The following is an 18,230-nucleotide window of genomic DNA, read 5'->3' as shown; positions in this document are numbered from 1 at the left end:
TAACAGCCCAGTGAGTAATGTCTAAAAGTCCCTTATTATGCAAAACGTGTACTAATTAATGGACTAAATTATAGATGAGACATGTTCATATAACCTCTTATCTAGTAAGTACGCGTCTAATAAAGTAATTAACTAATTAGTACGCTCGCAGTCGACCCACGCGCTGATTTAAAATGTATTTTGATATTGGAAATAAATATACCTCACCTGCTGAGATAATATCTTTCCAAACTCAATCAATAGTTCTTATATGGACGATGCAAAAAGCAAAACAGACCATTGTTACGCTCAGGCATTTCAAAGAAGGGCCGCAGACGGTTTTTTGTCACACTAATTTTAGTATCCCTAACAGTCCCATTTTCTTCGCTTACACAATCATCGCAAAGGATAGCTAGAGACTGATGTGCTAAAGAAATCATTGCATGCTTATTTTTTATCGGCCGAGATTGCGAAGGGCTATAAATGGCGGACTGGAGCCTCGGGCGGGTGCCATTTGCAATCGGTTATGGAACGACCGAGAACCTCTTTTTACATTATAATCGGTCGCCCTGCTCACTTCTTTTTTCGTGGCATCCAGATAACCGATGACTATACATGGCGACGGATGCAAATAGGTCGAATATTCTTTTGCCGACGACAAAATTTTTACCACAAAAATAATAAAGTGTGCCGCACTCGAGTTGCAAACACTCGAGGTGGTTTTATTTGTCGTCCTTTTACTCAGAAACCAGATGAGTATGCGGTGTTGACTTACACGGAGAGAATTTATGATGGATGGACGCGAGGCACAGCTATCAAGTCGGTAAACCAGCGCCAGAGTCAAATTACAAGCGAGCCCGTGCCGCCTCATTAGCGACGCATCGCGTTATAACGTAAATAATGATTCGATGCGTGAATACACTCATTTGCATAAAAATATATTCAGCTAAATAAACAAACAATCATTTTTTATGGGACAAAATCCGGTATAAAGTCACCACAATGACTTGTAACAATAATAACATTTTGAGATGGATTAACGAAAATGTTGGGCGCCATTACAATTTATTCTCAGCGTGGTTCCTCTAAAGAACAACAAACATTTTATATAGATTTCAATCTATCCAAATCGTTATTAGGACGGCTATTATGATCGACGTGGTGTGGCGACCGTCGACATTAAAATGCAGCGCGTGCGACTCCGGCCCGCGCCCGCGCATCCTCTATAACAGTGATTCCCAAAGTGGTATATATATTCTACCCTACCCTAGGGGTCTATGTCAACTTGCAAGGGGTCTACGTCAGCGAAAATAAATTTGGAGGTCCATGAAATGAAAATAGGGGGTCCACTATAGTGGATCTTAACAAATACACTGATAGTAACTATTTACTTACATCATATCTACTATCTTTATTATTAAAGCATCAGGTTCATCCTTCGCACTAAAAATATTGACTTATTGCTTATGTTATTTAATTTATAGTTTATTTTATGTTTATTTAATGTTACGTGTATTTTACATAACAGATACAAAATTAGATTTTGAGTAATTTTAATTTAAATTCAATTAATAAATGTATTAATTATTTTAAATTTTTAACATTAAACTTTACTACAGTTAGACATTTACTGGAAATCAATATCAGGTAAGTAGGGCGTCTACCCAACACGGAAAAACATGGCAAGGGGACTATGACACAAAAAAGTTTGGGGAACTCTGCTCTATAATAACCGCTCTAGACGTCTCTAATGCATTATTCAACGAATTCTGCTCATCTCGAATACTGAATTTTTTGACAAAACAGCAAATTTCAAGGCTGCATTCCGTTAGATATTCAAATTGGGATACAGATTCCATTGAACAAAGGTTAAAGATATGCTTATTACCGCCACGATAATATATTCCATGCTAGACGCATCGTTAGTGACAAGAGATTCAAGAGATATGTACGTATTAATTATGCATCGCTGACTTCGCTTGTATTACAAGTTATAACTCTTTAATTAGCGCCAGGGAGGTAGTGCGAGGCGTCTACGAGAATTGATTGAAAAAATAAACAGGCCCGGCACAAAGAATGCCTTCATCTGACCTGCCGACACAATGCCGACCCACATTACGGTGTTAATTAGTCGTTTTTCATTCAAAGAATTCTTCTGTTCAATAAAATCGTAACAATTTGTTTTGCCGTGTTATTAAAAAGTTGTGAATTGACGGAAAATGCTTTATATTTGCTTACTAGCCGACGCCCCGCGGTTTCACCCTTGTAGTTACCGTTCCCGTGAGAATACGGGTATAAAATATAGTCTATGACACTGACAAATATCTTAGCTTTCTAATGGTAAAAGAATTTTCAAAATCAGATTTATAATATACCACGGCAATTTGCCTCTACGTGTAACAGAAGGGCTTGCTCATTTTTGGCGCAAAGAGTCTTTTTCTTGTTTTTTAATTCTTTACAAGTTAGCGCTTGACCACAATCTCACCTGGTGGTAAGGGATGATGTAATCTAAGATGGCAGCGGGCTAACTTGTTAGGAGTAGATAGACAATCCCTTTCAGTTTCTACACGGCATCGTACTGGAACGCTAAATAGCTTGGCAGTACGTCTTTGCCGGTAGGGTGGTAACTAGCCACGGCCGAAGCATCCCACCAGCCAAATCTTCCAATCAGCCTGCCTAACGTGACAAACCATTCTACGTGGGCATGATTTAAATAGTAATTAGGATTACTTGACTTTTTCTTGTGGTCAAAGAATCTTTATTTCTCTTAAAGAATTTACATTCACTTACAGAGAAACAACTATAAATAAATCTTATTAACTATTTTACAGTCAGCTGTATGCAAACAATTTTTTTCGTTCTACCTACAGAAATTTACTTACCTTTAATTTTTTTCTTATTCTTATCTCTAAAATTTAAAAGTTTATATTCACCATTTTTTTTTCAATTTGAATAGACTTTTATGGATCACTTTTGGTAAAATCGTAACAACCGAGTCAGCAACAGATTGTCTACGTTGTTATACATGCGTTTTAATAAAGGATTGCATTATAAGTAGGTACATATACTATACCTACTCCTTCTGCTCGTTCGTTGGTTCGAACAATTACTTTTAAATGACTTGGCATTTTATTGGCACAACCTTCAGACTTGTTCCATTCACAATTAATATCAGTTTTGTGAATAATAAATTTGTGTTAGCCGTGTTTTGTTTAATGTGTAACAAACTAAGTACTATAGATTAATATTGAGGCTATTAATTCAAATAAAACACGACGCTGTTGTAACTTCTTTCATTAAAGTAGGCCATAATCATTACTATTAATCAACGGTAAAACGTGAGGTTTTTCTTCGGCTATTATCTTGCTGATCATTACTTCTATGGCATTAATTACATTCTCATTGATGTAACACGAAACGGTTTTAACAATCAAACACCTATCTATACCTATAATTTTGTCTTTACTAATAAAGAGGTAAAGTTTGTGAATATTTGAGGTTGTAGGGGTAATCTGGATCTACTGAACCGATTTTTTAAAATTATTTTGCTAATAGAAAGCTACATCTTCATTGAGTAACACAGGCTCTTATTTCCGTATTTCCACGGGGACGACAACAACGCGGGTGAAATCGTAGGGCGTCTGCTAGTTTAATATTAAATTAAATGTGATAAGGATAAAAAGAAAAAGACAATATTTCTGATTATTCTGATAATTTTAAAAAACTATATAAAAATCCTCGAATTTGTCGACAGAAAAAAAATTAATGAAGCTTTATTTTATGCAGTTTTTTTTTAAATGATTCCTTTAGCGATAAGAAACAAGTTTTATAACCTTTTGAAGTTGCTTTTGGTAAGTCCAATGACGATTATCCGAATGTAAAGTAGTAAGAGCATGGGGACACATGGCAGTGGATTGGATTACCCTAAATAACGGCCAGGCGTGTTATCTTCGTGATTGAGCTTGAAGCACATCATAAAAATATTTCTATGTACTCACTGTGGTGCGAGAAGAAATATGATAGTAATATTGGACAATATCAAGTGCCTTGGGAACGTTTTGTACATGCGTAGAGACTACTTGGGAACTTGGGATTAATGTATTCCATACGGACAGTTGCTGTGATTAAAGCACATGAGTATGTATTAGTACTCTTAACTCTCTTTCAACTGCTTGTTAATAATTAAGTCTAGTTTTATACTGATAATCTAATATATACTGATGCTATTGACTAAAATCGGGTGCATTACGGATACATCTACGTTTACAAAATCTCTACTTTACTACTTCATTACAAAAACGGTAATGGCAGTTTTGTTAATCTCTCAATTAGTGGTTTTTAAATCTTCTGCTGACAAGATTGCATGAGTCATTTGTCAGTCTGATTACAGAACCTTAAACGCTTATACAAGAGACTGCTCAATAGAGAACTAGAGATAGATTTGGCTGGTCCATCGCCTGGATGACTTAGCAAACGACCCAATAAAATACTTAAAAACAGTAACATTAAATCTACAGTTAAATTATGGATCATTCGAAAGATCAAATCAGACGTAGGTGTACCAGACAAATCTGTCCTTTCGTTAAACCATAATACATTATGTATAAACAAGTTCGTATTTGTTATTCTATTGCTCGATATATTCGTAATTCGATAGCACGGCGTATTCAATGAGCCTCAATAGACTGAGGCGATGCGAGCGTCTCGAACGGAACACGTGTCTTTGATTGCCCCCAATTGGCGAGCGAATAAAAACAATCGTCGCTTAAAAATAACAGTGATTTCATGCAACATGTGATGGATGTTTTCTCTTAGTCGAACGGAGCGTGGAGTTCCCAGGCGTGGCGCATGTGAAATGTCCTGGTGCCACGGTCCCATGGATTGCCGAAACGATTTGGAATCGCTAATGACGTAAACGAAAGCACACATTGGAATAGGATTCAGTTTGTAAGACTCTTTTTATGATAAACAGGATTGCGCTCGACTATCATGATGGGAAGCAATTTGATGATATATCTAAGTTGGAACGCGCTTTTGACTATTTACAATGGAATCCTTAAGTTCTTCCAGTATTTTCTCCTTCAGTAACAAGGGCTAAATAGAACATATCTATCGCATTAATCACATGAATTTAAAGAAGTCTCATGGATAGTCCACACAAGTCTTGGTCTTTTATGGACAATGCTAACAATACACTGACGTCTTTTTTACAAGGGACAGTGAACTGAGGAAACTTCCCGGACACAGGGCCACGGCACAATGCTCTAGTTAATTCAACACGCCATATGGGAGGCGGGACTTAGGTCACCACACTGTAAGGCCATGCGCCACACACCATCTGATGTTATCGACTTTGTAGTACGTAAACAGATAGCGGCATCCGGATTCTGTGGTCATATTCGTACCAAATATAGATCGAGTTCGGGAAGTAAAACCGCAAAAAAAGAGTTCACACATATTGTTATCATTGTTTTCATATAGGCGTGGACATCGACGTTGTGTTTATGACTTCCGGCATTAGGTTCGGATCGACATCGTTAAATACATATTCACACTTCTCCTCATTTGCGTCGAGATCATCTGTATACGTTTTTACTATCTAGAGAGCTTATGCAAACGCTTTATAGCTTATTGCACGATTCATAGCGAAGCCTTTGATATAGTGTATATTTTAAACATGCTGAAGTCAATTATAGGTTTCTTGTACGTTTTAACGATGCTTAAGTTTTAAGCACCATTGGCCGCAAAGTTCATTTTATTCCGTTTGATGAATAAGGATGGACGTTATTAAAAAAATATGTTCGGGTGGAACTGTAAGAAATGGCATAATATTTCATTACCTATATTCATAACAATTTATAACTCAATTTTGTTCAAAGTAAAGTGAACTTTAAATAGTAGTGATTAGGTCCATTTTCCTTTGAAGAAAACTGAAGTTTACATATTAATCTCTGGATATATGGATGGACTAGGCTTTAAACGAATAAGCTTAATCATTAGTAAATGAATATGTTAAATCTGCAGTTCTGATAACAAAGTACGCCTCTAATGAGAGCTTATCATTTTGCACTGGTATACATGGAATTTTTCAATAACCCCAAAACTTTGTATGGACTGAAATTCATCCGAATTCACTCACAATATAACTTGAAAATAATAATAAATCAATGTAAAGTTAATAACAGAAAGCCACGAAATAAGCGATTATCTTTAAACTTACAGAAAAAAAATATGTTTAATACAGAAACGTACGAATACGTATAAATTATTATAAGGGTAATGTCAAATCTGTCGCCAGAATCATTTACATGAAGTTTTTTTTGTCAATACTTCTGGTTGCAAAACATTCGATAACGATCTTAAAAGCCATTTCTTACGTCCGAAATTCAACAAAACGTGGCACGAGACTGCCGCATTAAGTCGAGCAACAAAAACTGGTATTCGTCATGATGTCAGCAAAGTCGCTTTTGTCGTGGCTTATCTATTATCTATTATGTGGAAACGGTCATTGTTGTAGGATCGACGATGTGTTGGCGCCAGGAACAGGATTGGGTATTTGAAGAGGTTTTTTGACTCCATTAGTTAAGCTGATTAGCTGTCTTCATTACCACTATAAGTTGTCGAGGAGTTACACAGGGAGGTATTTTGTGACCTCTGGAGTTTAACACTGTTATTGAGTGTAATCATTTATATTAGTTTTTCTTTACTATGCAATTTTACATATTGGTGGATAACAAGTGAAATAAATTGATTGTTATTTAGAAATATTTGAAAGTGTAGTCAAAATCATGAAACCTCAAATAAAAGTTAATTAGCAGAATTTTTCATTAAAATTATTATTTTTTAGGCTAACCAATGTAAAATCTATTGAAACGTTTATCACAAGTACATTTACTAGCTGCAATTACTTTATTGTTATGGTTATATTTAAGTCTTTATTGTTACCGACCGTACCGTTATGAATTATTAAATATAATTCATCATAATCATCCAAGGAATCAAATGAGGAAAAACTTCGCATAATCAGCATCAGTATTCCAAGTTGCACGGACTAAATTAGGAGTTTGGAAAAAACTGAACATTGGAAATCACAATTAAGGCAATAATTTCATTGAAATTAAGTTCTTGAATTATAACAAAATATACAAGAATCTTTCGCTGTTTATCTAGCTGGATTACAAGTTGAAACTTTTATGTTTTTTTTATTATTAGATGTACGCACAAACCAACCACATTACGTACATCCGCTGCATCTTGGAAATGCAAGTGCATGAGACAATTTAATAAGACTAATTAATTCAAGCGGCAATGTCGTCTTCATTTGACTTAATCTTCCTTCCGTTCTTGTTAAGTTAGTGGTTTAATATTTTTTTTTAATAGCCGATTCCCCGCGGTTTACCCATGTAGTTTCCGTTTTCATGAGAATTCCTATACCTATTTCGGCAATCTCATGTCCAAAAGTCTTGGTACTGAAGATTCCCTTTGATTACGTATATCACAACATGATAAGCCGTACCTACGTATCAATCAGTGCATCGATTCGTGCGAACGCGTCATATAATAGAGGATATTATAATAAACAGCTTGGTCCCCTCCGTCCTCCCTAATAAATATTAATGTATGAACTTGAGCCCCTCATTGCTGCCATGCTGGTCCATTGACACTCAATTTGCTTTTTTGCCCACGCTGACACGCTCCCGTTTAACTTTGTTCTTAAAATCTTCAAGCACTTTATGATTAGCACCGGCTTTTTAGTTTTTGAGGTATATTGTTCCTATACAAAGACCGAGACATACGAGTAGATACTTAATAAGAATGTTCATTAGAAGGTACAAAAGGTTTACGTATGAAGTAAATAACATATTGTACATAATATGAATAGGTAATGTTAAGTAACTAATACTGTTTACGGAATTATCGCTGGACATACATAAAAAACATACATACAGCCGAACATAGAACCTACCCCTTTTTGGAAGTCGGTTAAAAATGCACCTATTTTTATTGACTTCAAAAGCCTACTACACATATATTTTTATTTACATATATATTTTTATTTACCATACGCAAAATAAACCTTTTCCTGAAAACGTTACTTCTTGTTACTGTGCGGTGATAATCACCTAATATCAGGTGATACGCTAGCTCTTTTTTATTTCGAAAAATCCGACTTAAGTCCATTTTTATTAGGACTGTTTCTTTCAGTTCAATTTGTAACCAGTAGTGTGCAATAAAACCTTTATATTATCTAAAATTAACTTAGTTCATAATTTTTCGCAAAAAAAGAATTCCATGCGGATCAATTTTCACAAATAACACAACAACAAATTGTATTTTATGTAGGAGTCGAGGGGTACTTAACAATGTCACTTTTTTGTGTTTAATTCATAAACAACAATGGCCACACCCCCATAGCCGGAAGGGTCACGTGTCCACAAACAGGGGTGAGGGGTGGTTGCGAGAACAGTTTTCCCATACGTTTCCCACGCCACCCCTAACCTGCGATGGGAATGAATGAAACCATAGTTGTTGGTTTTTGTTCCATAATCGTCTCTGTAAGCTTAATTTCCGGGGTAATCAAATTAAGTCCTAATGTTCTAATGTTCCGGATGTGTTGACATATTGATATTGTGACGTCATATACACATTAGATGATGATATAAACAGCTATGAAATGACTATTCTTAAGCAACAGTTTCAAATATAATGATAATTTTGAAATTTGATATATTTTCCATAATAGTGGATTTATTCATTGTTGAACGAGAGGAGAAAGTAACTGATTACTAACTTGCGAATGAATTCACAATGAGTTTTCCTATATATTGGTTCTACCTTAGAGCGTGCATTATCCTTCGTTTGTATGTAATAAAAAAAATTGCAGAGTGCATACTTTTTTGACCGAGTTTGGTATAAAAACTGAAACCTCACTTGTTTTAACTAATCGAACATGATAGCGTGGACGAACTTTTTACAATCAGCGTCATTAGCCTTAATTGTTAAAAACTCGTTAATCTCCTAAAGGTTCCTAAAGTAGAAACTGGATTTAATCTGTACATCCGATTTCACAGTCAGTCCAATGTTAGTTTACTAGCCCTTTCTTCTAAATATACCAACAAAACTATTAGAAAATTACGTAGAATTTAGTACTAAAGCATTTTGCGTTTTTGTCATGAAAATGTATCCTTCCGAGGTGCGTATTTCTCGTAAACACGAGTGAACAGGCTTTAATACAGCCATATTCTATCTTTGCATAATACGTAGTCATAGACTAGAGTGAGATAGCGGTCAAGCAAAATGCCATACATCAAAAAACCGGCGAATTTCTAAATTGAAAGCGATGCCATTTTGATAATATTTAAAATTCTACATCAATTTAAGAGTCGATAATTTACTGCATGCAACCAAACGACTTACAGACAGACGGAATATTAGCAAATTGCCCGCGACGGCATTGCCCCGGGGCTAGGATTCTTGGGTCCAAGAATTAACTCTATATTCAGACAAGACATTTAAAGTTTTCATATGAACCAGGCATTTATCTTTTTTTTAATAAAACACTTTTGCTTCATCGACACATGATTACTGTGACGTGCAAAAGGTTTTTAATTTTAACTAGGGTAAAACGTACAAATTAAAATTGTAATATTTGTTCTCCAATACATATTGACAATGGGTTTGGGCAGTAGTTACCAACATTTTTTATATATGAAGTACATGCCACTCTTTGATTATTTTAATAACAGAAGTAGATGGTAGGTAGGTGAAATTAGAATACATTAGACATGCACGTTTATTCCTCCTAATATCGTCCTCCTCGAAATAAGATTTCGTAGTCCGAGGAGTTTTTCTCTCTACAACACGATGGACCTGAAGACATGGAACGCTGTGGTTTTAATTTTTTTTAATAAAATTAAAACTCTTTGAAAAAAAATGAAAAAAACGATAAGTTTTATTTTTTTACGTTTTACGTTTTATTTTTTCTTTATTAACTAATTATTAGGGATTAAAGTGTGATGTAGTTGATCAATCAAAAAAATTGACGTACCTGCACATCGGCATATATGCGTGGCCCGACACGTACTTGACCGGTTTTTTTATTTTGAATTTATTAAAAATTTCAAATTTACAACATAACAAATTCAAAAGTTTATTTAATAGTTTATATATGCAAATCTCGAAAAATGACTTTATAAACTGCAAAAACAACCTTGGACATTTTAATTGTTTTGCATATTTAGATAGGGATTTGTATTTCGCTTGGTTTGTTAATTTGTAAGCAGTTTTTGAAGCAAATAGCCTGTCTGACATCTTAGACGTCCACCATATTGGATTTAAGTCACGTGACTATTTTTTTCTTATTCCTGACAGCAAACCATTGATATCCATATATAATGGGGTGGATTTCAAACAGCCAGTCCACCATCTTGGGGAGGCCGCCATATTGGATTTGTAATGACGTTTCTTAGCTAGTCATGTATTGTCATCAGAACGTGTGCGTGTGCAGAGCGTGTGCAAAATTTCATCCTAATCGAAAACCGGGAAGTGGGTCAAATTAAGATTCCAAGATTTTCTTACATAGATGAAGCTAATTTATGCATTGTAATAAAGACAGTCTAGTAGATACCCTATGTTAAGCTTTAATAAATTACCATATTTCTATGGTTACCATTATATTCGATCTGGACAATAGCATCTACCTACCTACTCTTAAATCCGATTTACTTGATTTACATATCCCATAAACAATATAAATATACAATCATTGTGTACCGTAAAGTGTATTGTACTATTGCAATAATAGAGTCCATTTTGCTTTAGCATGTGTTTGTGACAATGGCAAAAACATTTTATGAAGACAGTTTCTTGTAAGAAGTCGCTTAAAAAAGACATCATAATTTATGCAGAATATAGTGTAAAAAGTTTATTTAGGGATATACACGTTGACTTCAATTGCTCAATATTGGTCATTATTTTCAAAATTATTGAGGGTCGTCGATATGTTCTGTGTCCTAAACTCCCTTCCACTAAGCGAAAAAAATATTTTATATGCCAACTGAAATCAAAAACCAAAACTTTTAAAAGCAACTAAGTGTTCTTTATATACTATGAAAATGTAAACCGTCAAATTGGTTTTTATAGTATGTATAATTTCGAGATATATTTTTATTATTTAAATATTGTAATCGTACCTGCCGTTCCAGTCGCATTGATCACCCATCATTCCCGCCTCCGCAATGCATATGAGGCCCAAAACAAGAGTCCAAAACACTGCCTCTGGGCCCATTTTTCAAAAAATACAAGTCCTATTAATATATACACCAATACGAACTTACATCACTGTACATTTAATAAGTTCTATATTTCAAATTCATATTTCGAACGTTGTAAACATTGTTTTGACGGAAAACAAATAAAGCGCAGTGTAAATACGCGCGCACGTCAACTCCACGACAACTTTAAAACTCTACTAAATTAACTTTCAAGTTCCGTAGCAACCTCTGACAGAGACAGACAAACAGCTTCTTATAAAATTACTAAAGAGTGAGTGAGACAGAAATAATAATAAGTTGATAAGGAAACAGCGATACATCTTTATCTCACTCTTTATTGGTGCCAAGCGTTAATGCAGCTTAACTCAAAGTGGTAAAGTTTAAATTCAAACAAAGTTATTAAGATAATTTATAAAAGCTTTTAGAAATGGCGCGAAAGACCGTAGGCTTTTACAACAATCTTTTTAAGCTCTGGGCGGTTAAGATCCCGTTTTATTCAAGTACGAAGCTTTTATGCTGATTCTTTTATGTTTTCTGATTAAACTTTTAAAGACATGACTGATAAAATATTATTTATTTATAAAATCGCAACGAGTAATATTCGAAAACTCTTGTAAACTCTTCTTCTTCTTTGTTTTAGTTTCCAACTTTTTAAATGTTATAATAAAAATGATAATTATTACTCACAGAGTAATACTATTGATTAATCTGTGTTATTACCTACCATTTTTCAACATTTAATTTAAACTATTAATTCGATTAAAATTGTATTTTTAACTCGTTAATTGTTTATCAATACAACAGAATACATACCTATTACCTACTCATGTTATAACCATATTTAAGTAATAGGTATTTATTTTGTTAAAATTATAATACATATAATTACAAATTGATTTATTATAGTGCAGAATTGTGCTTTACTTTATGCCATTTAACAAAAACCGACAAAAACGACTGTACTGTCATCAAGTTGCGACGTTTGTTGTACTAATATAGACTTTATTACAAGGTGATAGAGGTCAATACAAGTTTAATACTGCTCATCAAGGTGGGAACACTGTACCATCCCTTGACTTTTTTTCGTAATGACCTAGCACATTGTTTCGGTTTTTCTGCCCATGAGCTTTTGAGATGAAGCTTGCGCCTAATATTAGTAATTACTAGTGAAAAATGTAGTTTTTACTGTTGGCTAATGGCTTGTTTAGAGTGGTACGATTTTCGATTTAATTTTTTGCGCTTTTTCAGCAGCGGATGACTTTGATCGTTTTTGAACATCACTAAACTTTGCTGTTTTTTTTTAATTGGCGCTCTACTTTTATTTATGATGCTTGGAAATAAAAAAAGATTCCGACGAATTGATAACCTCCTCCTTTTTTGAAGTCGGTTAAAAAGTAAAGCGCCAATGTAAAGAAAAACTGTAAAAACTTTCCTACTACGTTTTTTGAGTTCGTCGACTATTACTCTTTATATAGCAATTGTTAATTAGCCGTTATAGTTTTCCTTGTAATTTCATTATATACATTTGTAAATCCTACATTTGTAAATTTTTTGACGTATCCATAAACAACCGTTTAGCCGGTAGAGGGTGGGGACACTTAACTCTACCAATTTGCTCTTAAAAGCTTAATATTTTACATACGGATCCATAAATCAAAAAATATTGGAAGTAGACCCCTCATATTTTTCAAAGACCTATCGAACAACAACCCACACTATGAAATATAAAAAAAAATGCATCCCCACTTATCAAGATTCTACTTTACGACCTTGTTTTCACTTTTAATGTCATGTACATCATGCTGATTTACAGATTTCAGAACCACCGGACGGATGGACGGACGGACAGACGGACATGACGAAATTATAAGGGTTCCTTGTGGAAGGAACCACAAAAAGGACGTTATTCTGAACAATGTATCTAATTTTAGAGGTCAGTAACTTTGGGGCGGCAAAAGTGTAAATCCATCAGCACTTAGAAAGCTGTTATATAAGAGACAAGTTATAATAGTGGAGTTTTAGACGTACCGCCAAGCGACTTAGCGTTCCGGTACGATGCCGTGTAGAAACCGAAAGGAGTGTGGATTTTCATCCCCCTCCTAAGTAGTTAGCCCGCTACCATCTTAGATTGCATCATCACTTACCGTCAGGTGAGATTGTAGTCAAGGGCTAACTTGTAAAGAAAACAAAAAAAAAACAAAAAAAACAACTTCTTCATAACATCATAACATACAAAGAACAATGGAACTTCAAAACGATTATTCTTGTAATATCTCGTCAACGCCTGTGTGTTTAGATAAACTGAACCAATAGGCCGTGTTGACTCGCCCGATAGTCCCTGGTGCTTGCTCAAGGACTGATTTGCCTTATCTTACACAAACATGGGCTCGTATTGTCTTTGACCTGCTATTTTGACCACATTGTTAATGTTCCAAATATGAACGCAACTAAAATACTATTGGTTGGGCTTTGACAAACTGAATCTTTCGTTCTTATAAGAAAACAGTAAGTTACAGTTGATATATCGCTGATGATGCACTCACTTACACCCCATTAAGTTATCATTTATCGATCATCATCATCGGCTGATCCACTGCTGGACATAGGCCTTTTGCATGGACTTACAAGCACAACGGTCTTGAGCCGCCGGCATCCAGCGGCTTCCTGCCAGGGACATAGCTACCGCATTACTACCGCCTCCGGACTACAGGGGCCCCTATTACCTGTGAAAGCAAAAATTAGTAAAATGTAATCCACAAACTAACATAAACTGGTGCTTCCCGAAAAAAAAACTATGAAGAAACTGCCCATAGAATTTTTTTTTTCTATTTTCCAGGGTAAAGCGTGCGCCTAAAAGTTAAAAACATCATAGGTAAGGTTAAGGCACGCACATAGTTACCTATTCTATGCAAGCATTTTTGTTTATTTTATGAGAAATCTTTCACGGGGCTCCCCTTCATAGGCCTCCGCAATTAATTTTGATACAGGTCCTCTCAAATGCACTCTACGCCACTGCTTCCTGCAAGCCGCTTGATATCCTCGGTTCATCTAGTGGGTTGTCGACCAACACTGCGCTTTCCGGTGCGAGGTCGCCCTTTCAGCTCCTTGGGACCCCAACGTCCATCGGCTCTTCCAACTATGTGGTCTGCCCATTGCCACTTCAGCTTTGCGACTCGCTGAGCTATGTCTACGACTTTGGTTCGTCTGCGGATCTCCTCGTTTCTGATTCGATCACGCAGAGAAACTCCGAGCCATAGCTCGCTCCATCGCCAGCTGAGTGAGCCTTTAACACACTTTAACCTGAAGCCCGCCAAATCGCATTGGAGCAGTGTGGCGGGCTTAAAAGCTTCATATCTCCTCTAGGTTGACCTAGGCCATATAATAGTTTATAATGATAATACATATTTTATACGAGTTTCATATTAGTCGAGTAGGTGCAGTATTATAGCTCCTAAACAATGGTGTCATTTATTAGGGCTCAGCAGGTATCTTTTTAGTTTCGCCATGCCCGTCTTTTACTGAGAAAATTTAACTAGCTAAGTAGCGATTCTGTGTACCAGAAAGACTATAACAGCCAAGTAGCGATTGCCATTTAAAGATTATCAACCAAGCCTAAGTCAGACAACTTAAAAAACATACCTACTTGGAGCACAAAAATTGCGTACAAATTCCGTGGTTAATTAATCAGATAAAGTTGTTAGCAAGATAATCAGAGCCTGTTATAACCATGAAATCATTGTGAAGAAACCTGCGTAAGTACCTGAGATTTTTCTAAAATTGTGTGAAGTCTGCCTATCCGCATTGGGTCAGCGTGGTGGACTATTGCCCTAATCCCTCCCATTCTGAGAGAAGACTCGTGCTCAGCATTGAGTCAAATATGGGTTGGTAATGATGTTATTATAATAATTATGTCTGTAAGTTCCTGTGGGGTATCGGTATTGGTATTTTGTGCACTATGTAGGGCTTAAAGTGCTGATTTATTCTACGGAACCCTACACTGCACGTGGCTCTACTCGCACTTGACCCGTTTTTATTAACACTTAGACTAAACATCCGTGGCTGAAGAACAATGAGCACAGAGCCGTATAAAAGCGGACACCACTGCAATATAAAAGCAATCGGCAGAATGTTATCGTGGAAGTTTATGTTATTCCCATTGGCTATAGTGTGTTCTTACAAACCAAATTCAGTGTCCAATAACTGTACAGTATGTTCGTCAGCTCAAGTTTTTGTATACCTGCTAAGTTACCCAATCCCCTGACTTGGTTATTTTTGAGTACTTACCTTTAAACTCGTAGATATGCATATCTAAAGACTCAACTACTTATATACTACAGATTTTTTTTTAATTCTTTACAAGTTAGCCCTAGACTACAATCTCACTTGATGGTAAGTGCTGATGTAGTTAGTCTAAGATGGAAATGGGCTAACTTGTTAGGAGGAGTATGAGAATCCACACCTCTTTCCGTTTACACGTCTTTGCTGGTAGGGCAAGAGCATGAGCCACGGCCGAAGCCTCCCACCAGCCAGACCTGGACCAATTAATAAAAGCTCAATCTGCCCAGCCGGGGATCTAACCCAGGACCTCCGTTTTGTAAATCCGCGACGAGATTTCGTCTTATTTAAGGAGAAAGATCTGACCTTAAGTGGAACATTCAATTAGGCTGAAAATGATAATAACTTTAAAATATTGTACAGATCCCGGCAAGTAAGTTGAACCAAAATGGCATCTACGCAGTACAATTATAAACTAAAGTGTTAGACCGTAGCAGTGTAGGTACTATACCTAGCTGTATGATATTTTTTCTAATTAAGTGTTTTCAATATTTTACAGGCGTCGAGAGATGTCCAGAGCACTTGGTACAGAATGTTTGCGACTGTACCCAGAACTATTGGCTTGCGCAACGAACCTGCAAGGACCCTCAAAGAACATTGGTTGGCACAGTCTGCGGGTTCTCCAGGTGTGATTGTCCGGACGATTTAGTGCTGGATACTGAAACCGGCTATTGTTACGACATCGATAACTGTCCTACGAAGCATAATATTGATTAAATAAAAACCATGTAAAAGTAAAATTAACGAATCGACTTGATCATTATTTATATTTTGATAAGTTACCATTATAAGATAACATTTTATGGTAAGGGAAAACGCTTCGTAACGTAACGCGTTGCGGCGCCACTCTGTCTAGCTTTCCTTTCTCTCATGCATACGGCAGCAGTATTGTTTTGTTTAATCGCTTGGCGGTATGTCTTTGCCCGTGTGGTAGTAATAGCCAAGACTAAAGCCTTCCACCAGAATAAGCCGGAGCCAATTAAGAAAAATAATATTAAATCCTAAACTGACTTCAAAGGAACGAACAAACGTCGAACCCAGGACCTCACTGTTGAGATTTTGAGAATCAGCGCCAGAAACAACGTGATTCGTCATTCGTCAGGAGGTCTCGCGCACTTCTCCCGTCCCTTCTTATTCTTTAGATAATAATCTGAATCTGTGGTATATTAGCTGACATTGACACTGACAGTAAAAGTCAATGTCATAGGCTAACTGACTTTGACAGTTATAAAAACAAAAATGAATTGAAAAGTTAACCTTAAAAATAATTAAATAATTCTAATTTCTTGCAATTAATAAAATGTTTCGCACTTGCCATCATAAAGTATACACACAAAACATTTCAATATTCAGAAATGCACTCTTTAAGGACTTGGTTACACCAAACTCCAAAGTGATCAGTGTTTGCCAGAAAACTATAGCAAGGCACTATGCTAGCAGTGAAAAGCAGGAAAATAAATTAGAAAGAATATACTACGGGCCATTGACACCACAAATAAGGGCTGTTAAGATATTTTCTGTGACTTCAAGCGCCGCTGGGTTGGCGGCACAGCCTTTAATATTAAAAGAAGCTGCCAATATCGGCAGTACTTCATTGATAATAGCCCTTTGCTCTGTAGTCGGCTTCTTTACATTTGTGACTCCTATATTATTGCACATTATAACAAAAAAGTATGTAACTGAAATCCATTATGATCCTGAGACATCTACATACAAGGCGACTACAATTAATTTCTTTTTGGCTCCTGTCATTGTAAGTATTTGTTTATTACTTTTAAAAGAATTCTGCCGAGAATATGTCTATCAGAGTAAAATTACTGTTTTGCTAAGCATTGCCATGCAAGTCTGTCTGTTTTTAAACAAAATAACAAAGTAAATTAATTTATTGTATACCATACTTGCAGGCAGCAATGTATATTTTATCCCCCTATTCCCATACTCTGCCTTTGATTTGGAGGGTGCAGGTTCGAATTCTATTTGAGTATTCATCTTTTCAGCAAATTAAATATCATGTGTCTCAGACGGTGAAGGAAAACATTGTGAGGAAACATTTTCTGAATTCTGAGTGTGAAGTCTGCCGATTCTCAGCGTGGCCACTTTGGATCTAACCCCTCCATAATCTAAGATATTAACAGTAACAATCAGTAATCAAAGTTTCAAACATTTGACTTTAATGGTTTTTTTATTGTATACTATTTTTTTCAGTTGGAATTCAAAGCTGAAGATGTAGTAGTGCCAGACATTCCAGGAATGTTCACAACAATGAATGCAAAAGGCAAACCTCTGTTCATAGAGGCAAGACATTTCACAGACCCCCAGTACTATGCCAAAATAATGGGTTACGACAAACCTCTGGACTTCAAACTTGGTGAAGAACAAAGTAGTGATAGTAAGAGTAGTTAAGTTTTGTTATTTATTATATAGTGTTAGATTTTAATAAATTATAAAATTTAGGATCTGTTGTTTTTGATTTTCAAGCCTTAATACATAATTCAATTACACTGAGACATTTTCTAATTTGATGGCAGCACAGCAGTGGTGCAAAATCATTTATATCCATTACCAAAACTTACAGAGTTCCTATACTTTCACATTTGCTTTATGCTTAAATAAAATATGATAATAGTTTCATGGGTAGATAGG

The 18,230-nt window shown here is 35.8% G+C and overlaps 2 protein-coding genes across 2 annotated transcripts in view; one reads left to right on the top strand and one right to left on the bottom strand.

The window, feature by feature from the left end:
* Nucleotides 1-11,455, bottom strand: part of LOC112044780 (meteorin-like protein) — a 58,502-nt gene extending 47,047 nt beyond the window's left edge. The window contains exon 1 of the mRNA XM_024080736.2: nt 11,172-11,455. Coding sequence (XP_023936504.2) covers nt 11,172-11,266 — 95 coding nt within the window. The 5' untranslated portion in view covers nt 11,267-11,455. The remainder of the gene's footprint in view (nt 1-11,171) is intronic.
* Nucleotides 11,456-16,793: 5,338 nt separating this feature from the next.
* LOC112044773 (transmembrane protein 70 homolog, mitochondrial) lies at nt 16,794-18,041 on the top strand. Its single transcript, XM_024080728.2, has 2 exons — nt 16,794-17,340; nt 17,793-18,041. The coding sequence occupies exons 1-2, from the start codon at nt 16,888-16,890 to the stop codon at nt 17,988-17,990; spliced, it is 651 nt and encodes a 216-aa protein (XP_023936496.2). The 5' UTR covers nt 16,794-16,887; the 3' UTR covers nt 17,991-18,041.
* The last annotated feature ends 189 nt before the right edge of the window (nt 18,042-18,230 follow it).

This window comes from Bicyclus anynana, chromosome 11 (genome assembly GCF_947172395.1).
Source record: "Bicyclus anynana chromosome 11, ilBicAnyn1.1, whole genome shotgun sequence".
Taxonomy (NCBI): Eukaryota; Metazoa; Arthropoda; class Insecta; order Lepidoptera; family Nymphalidae; genus Bicyclus; species Bicyclus anynana.
This window is presented reverse-complemented; position numbering and strand designations above follow the sequence as displayed.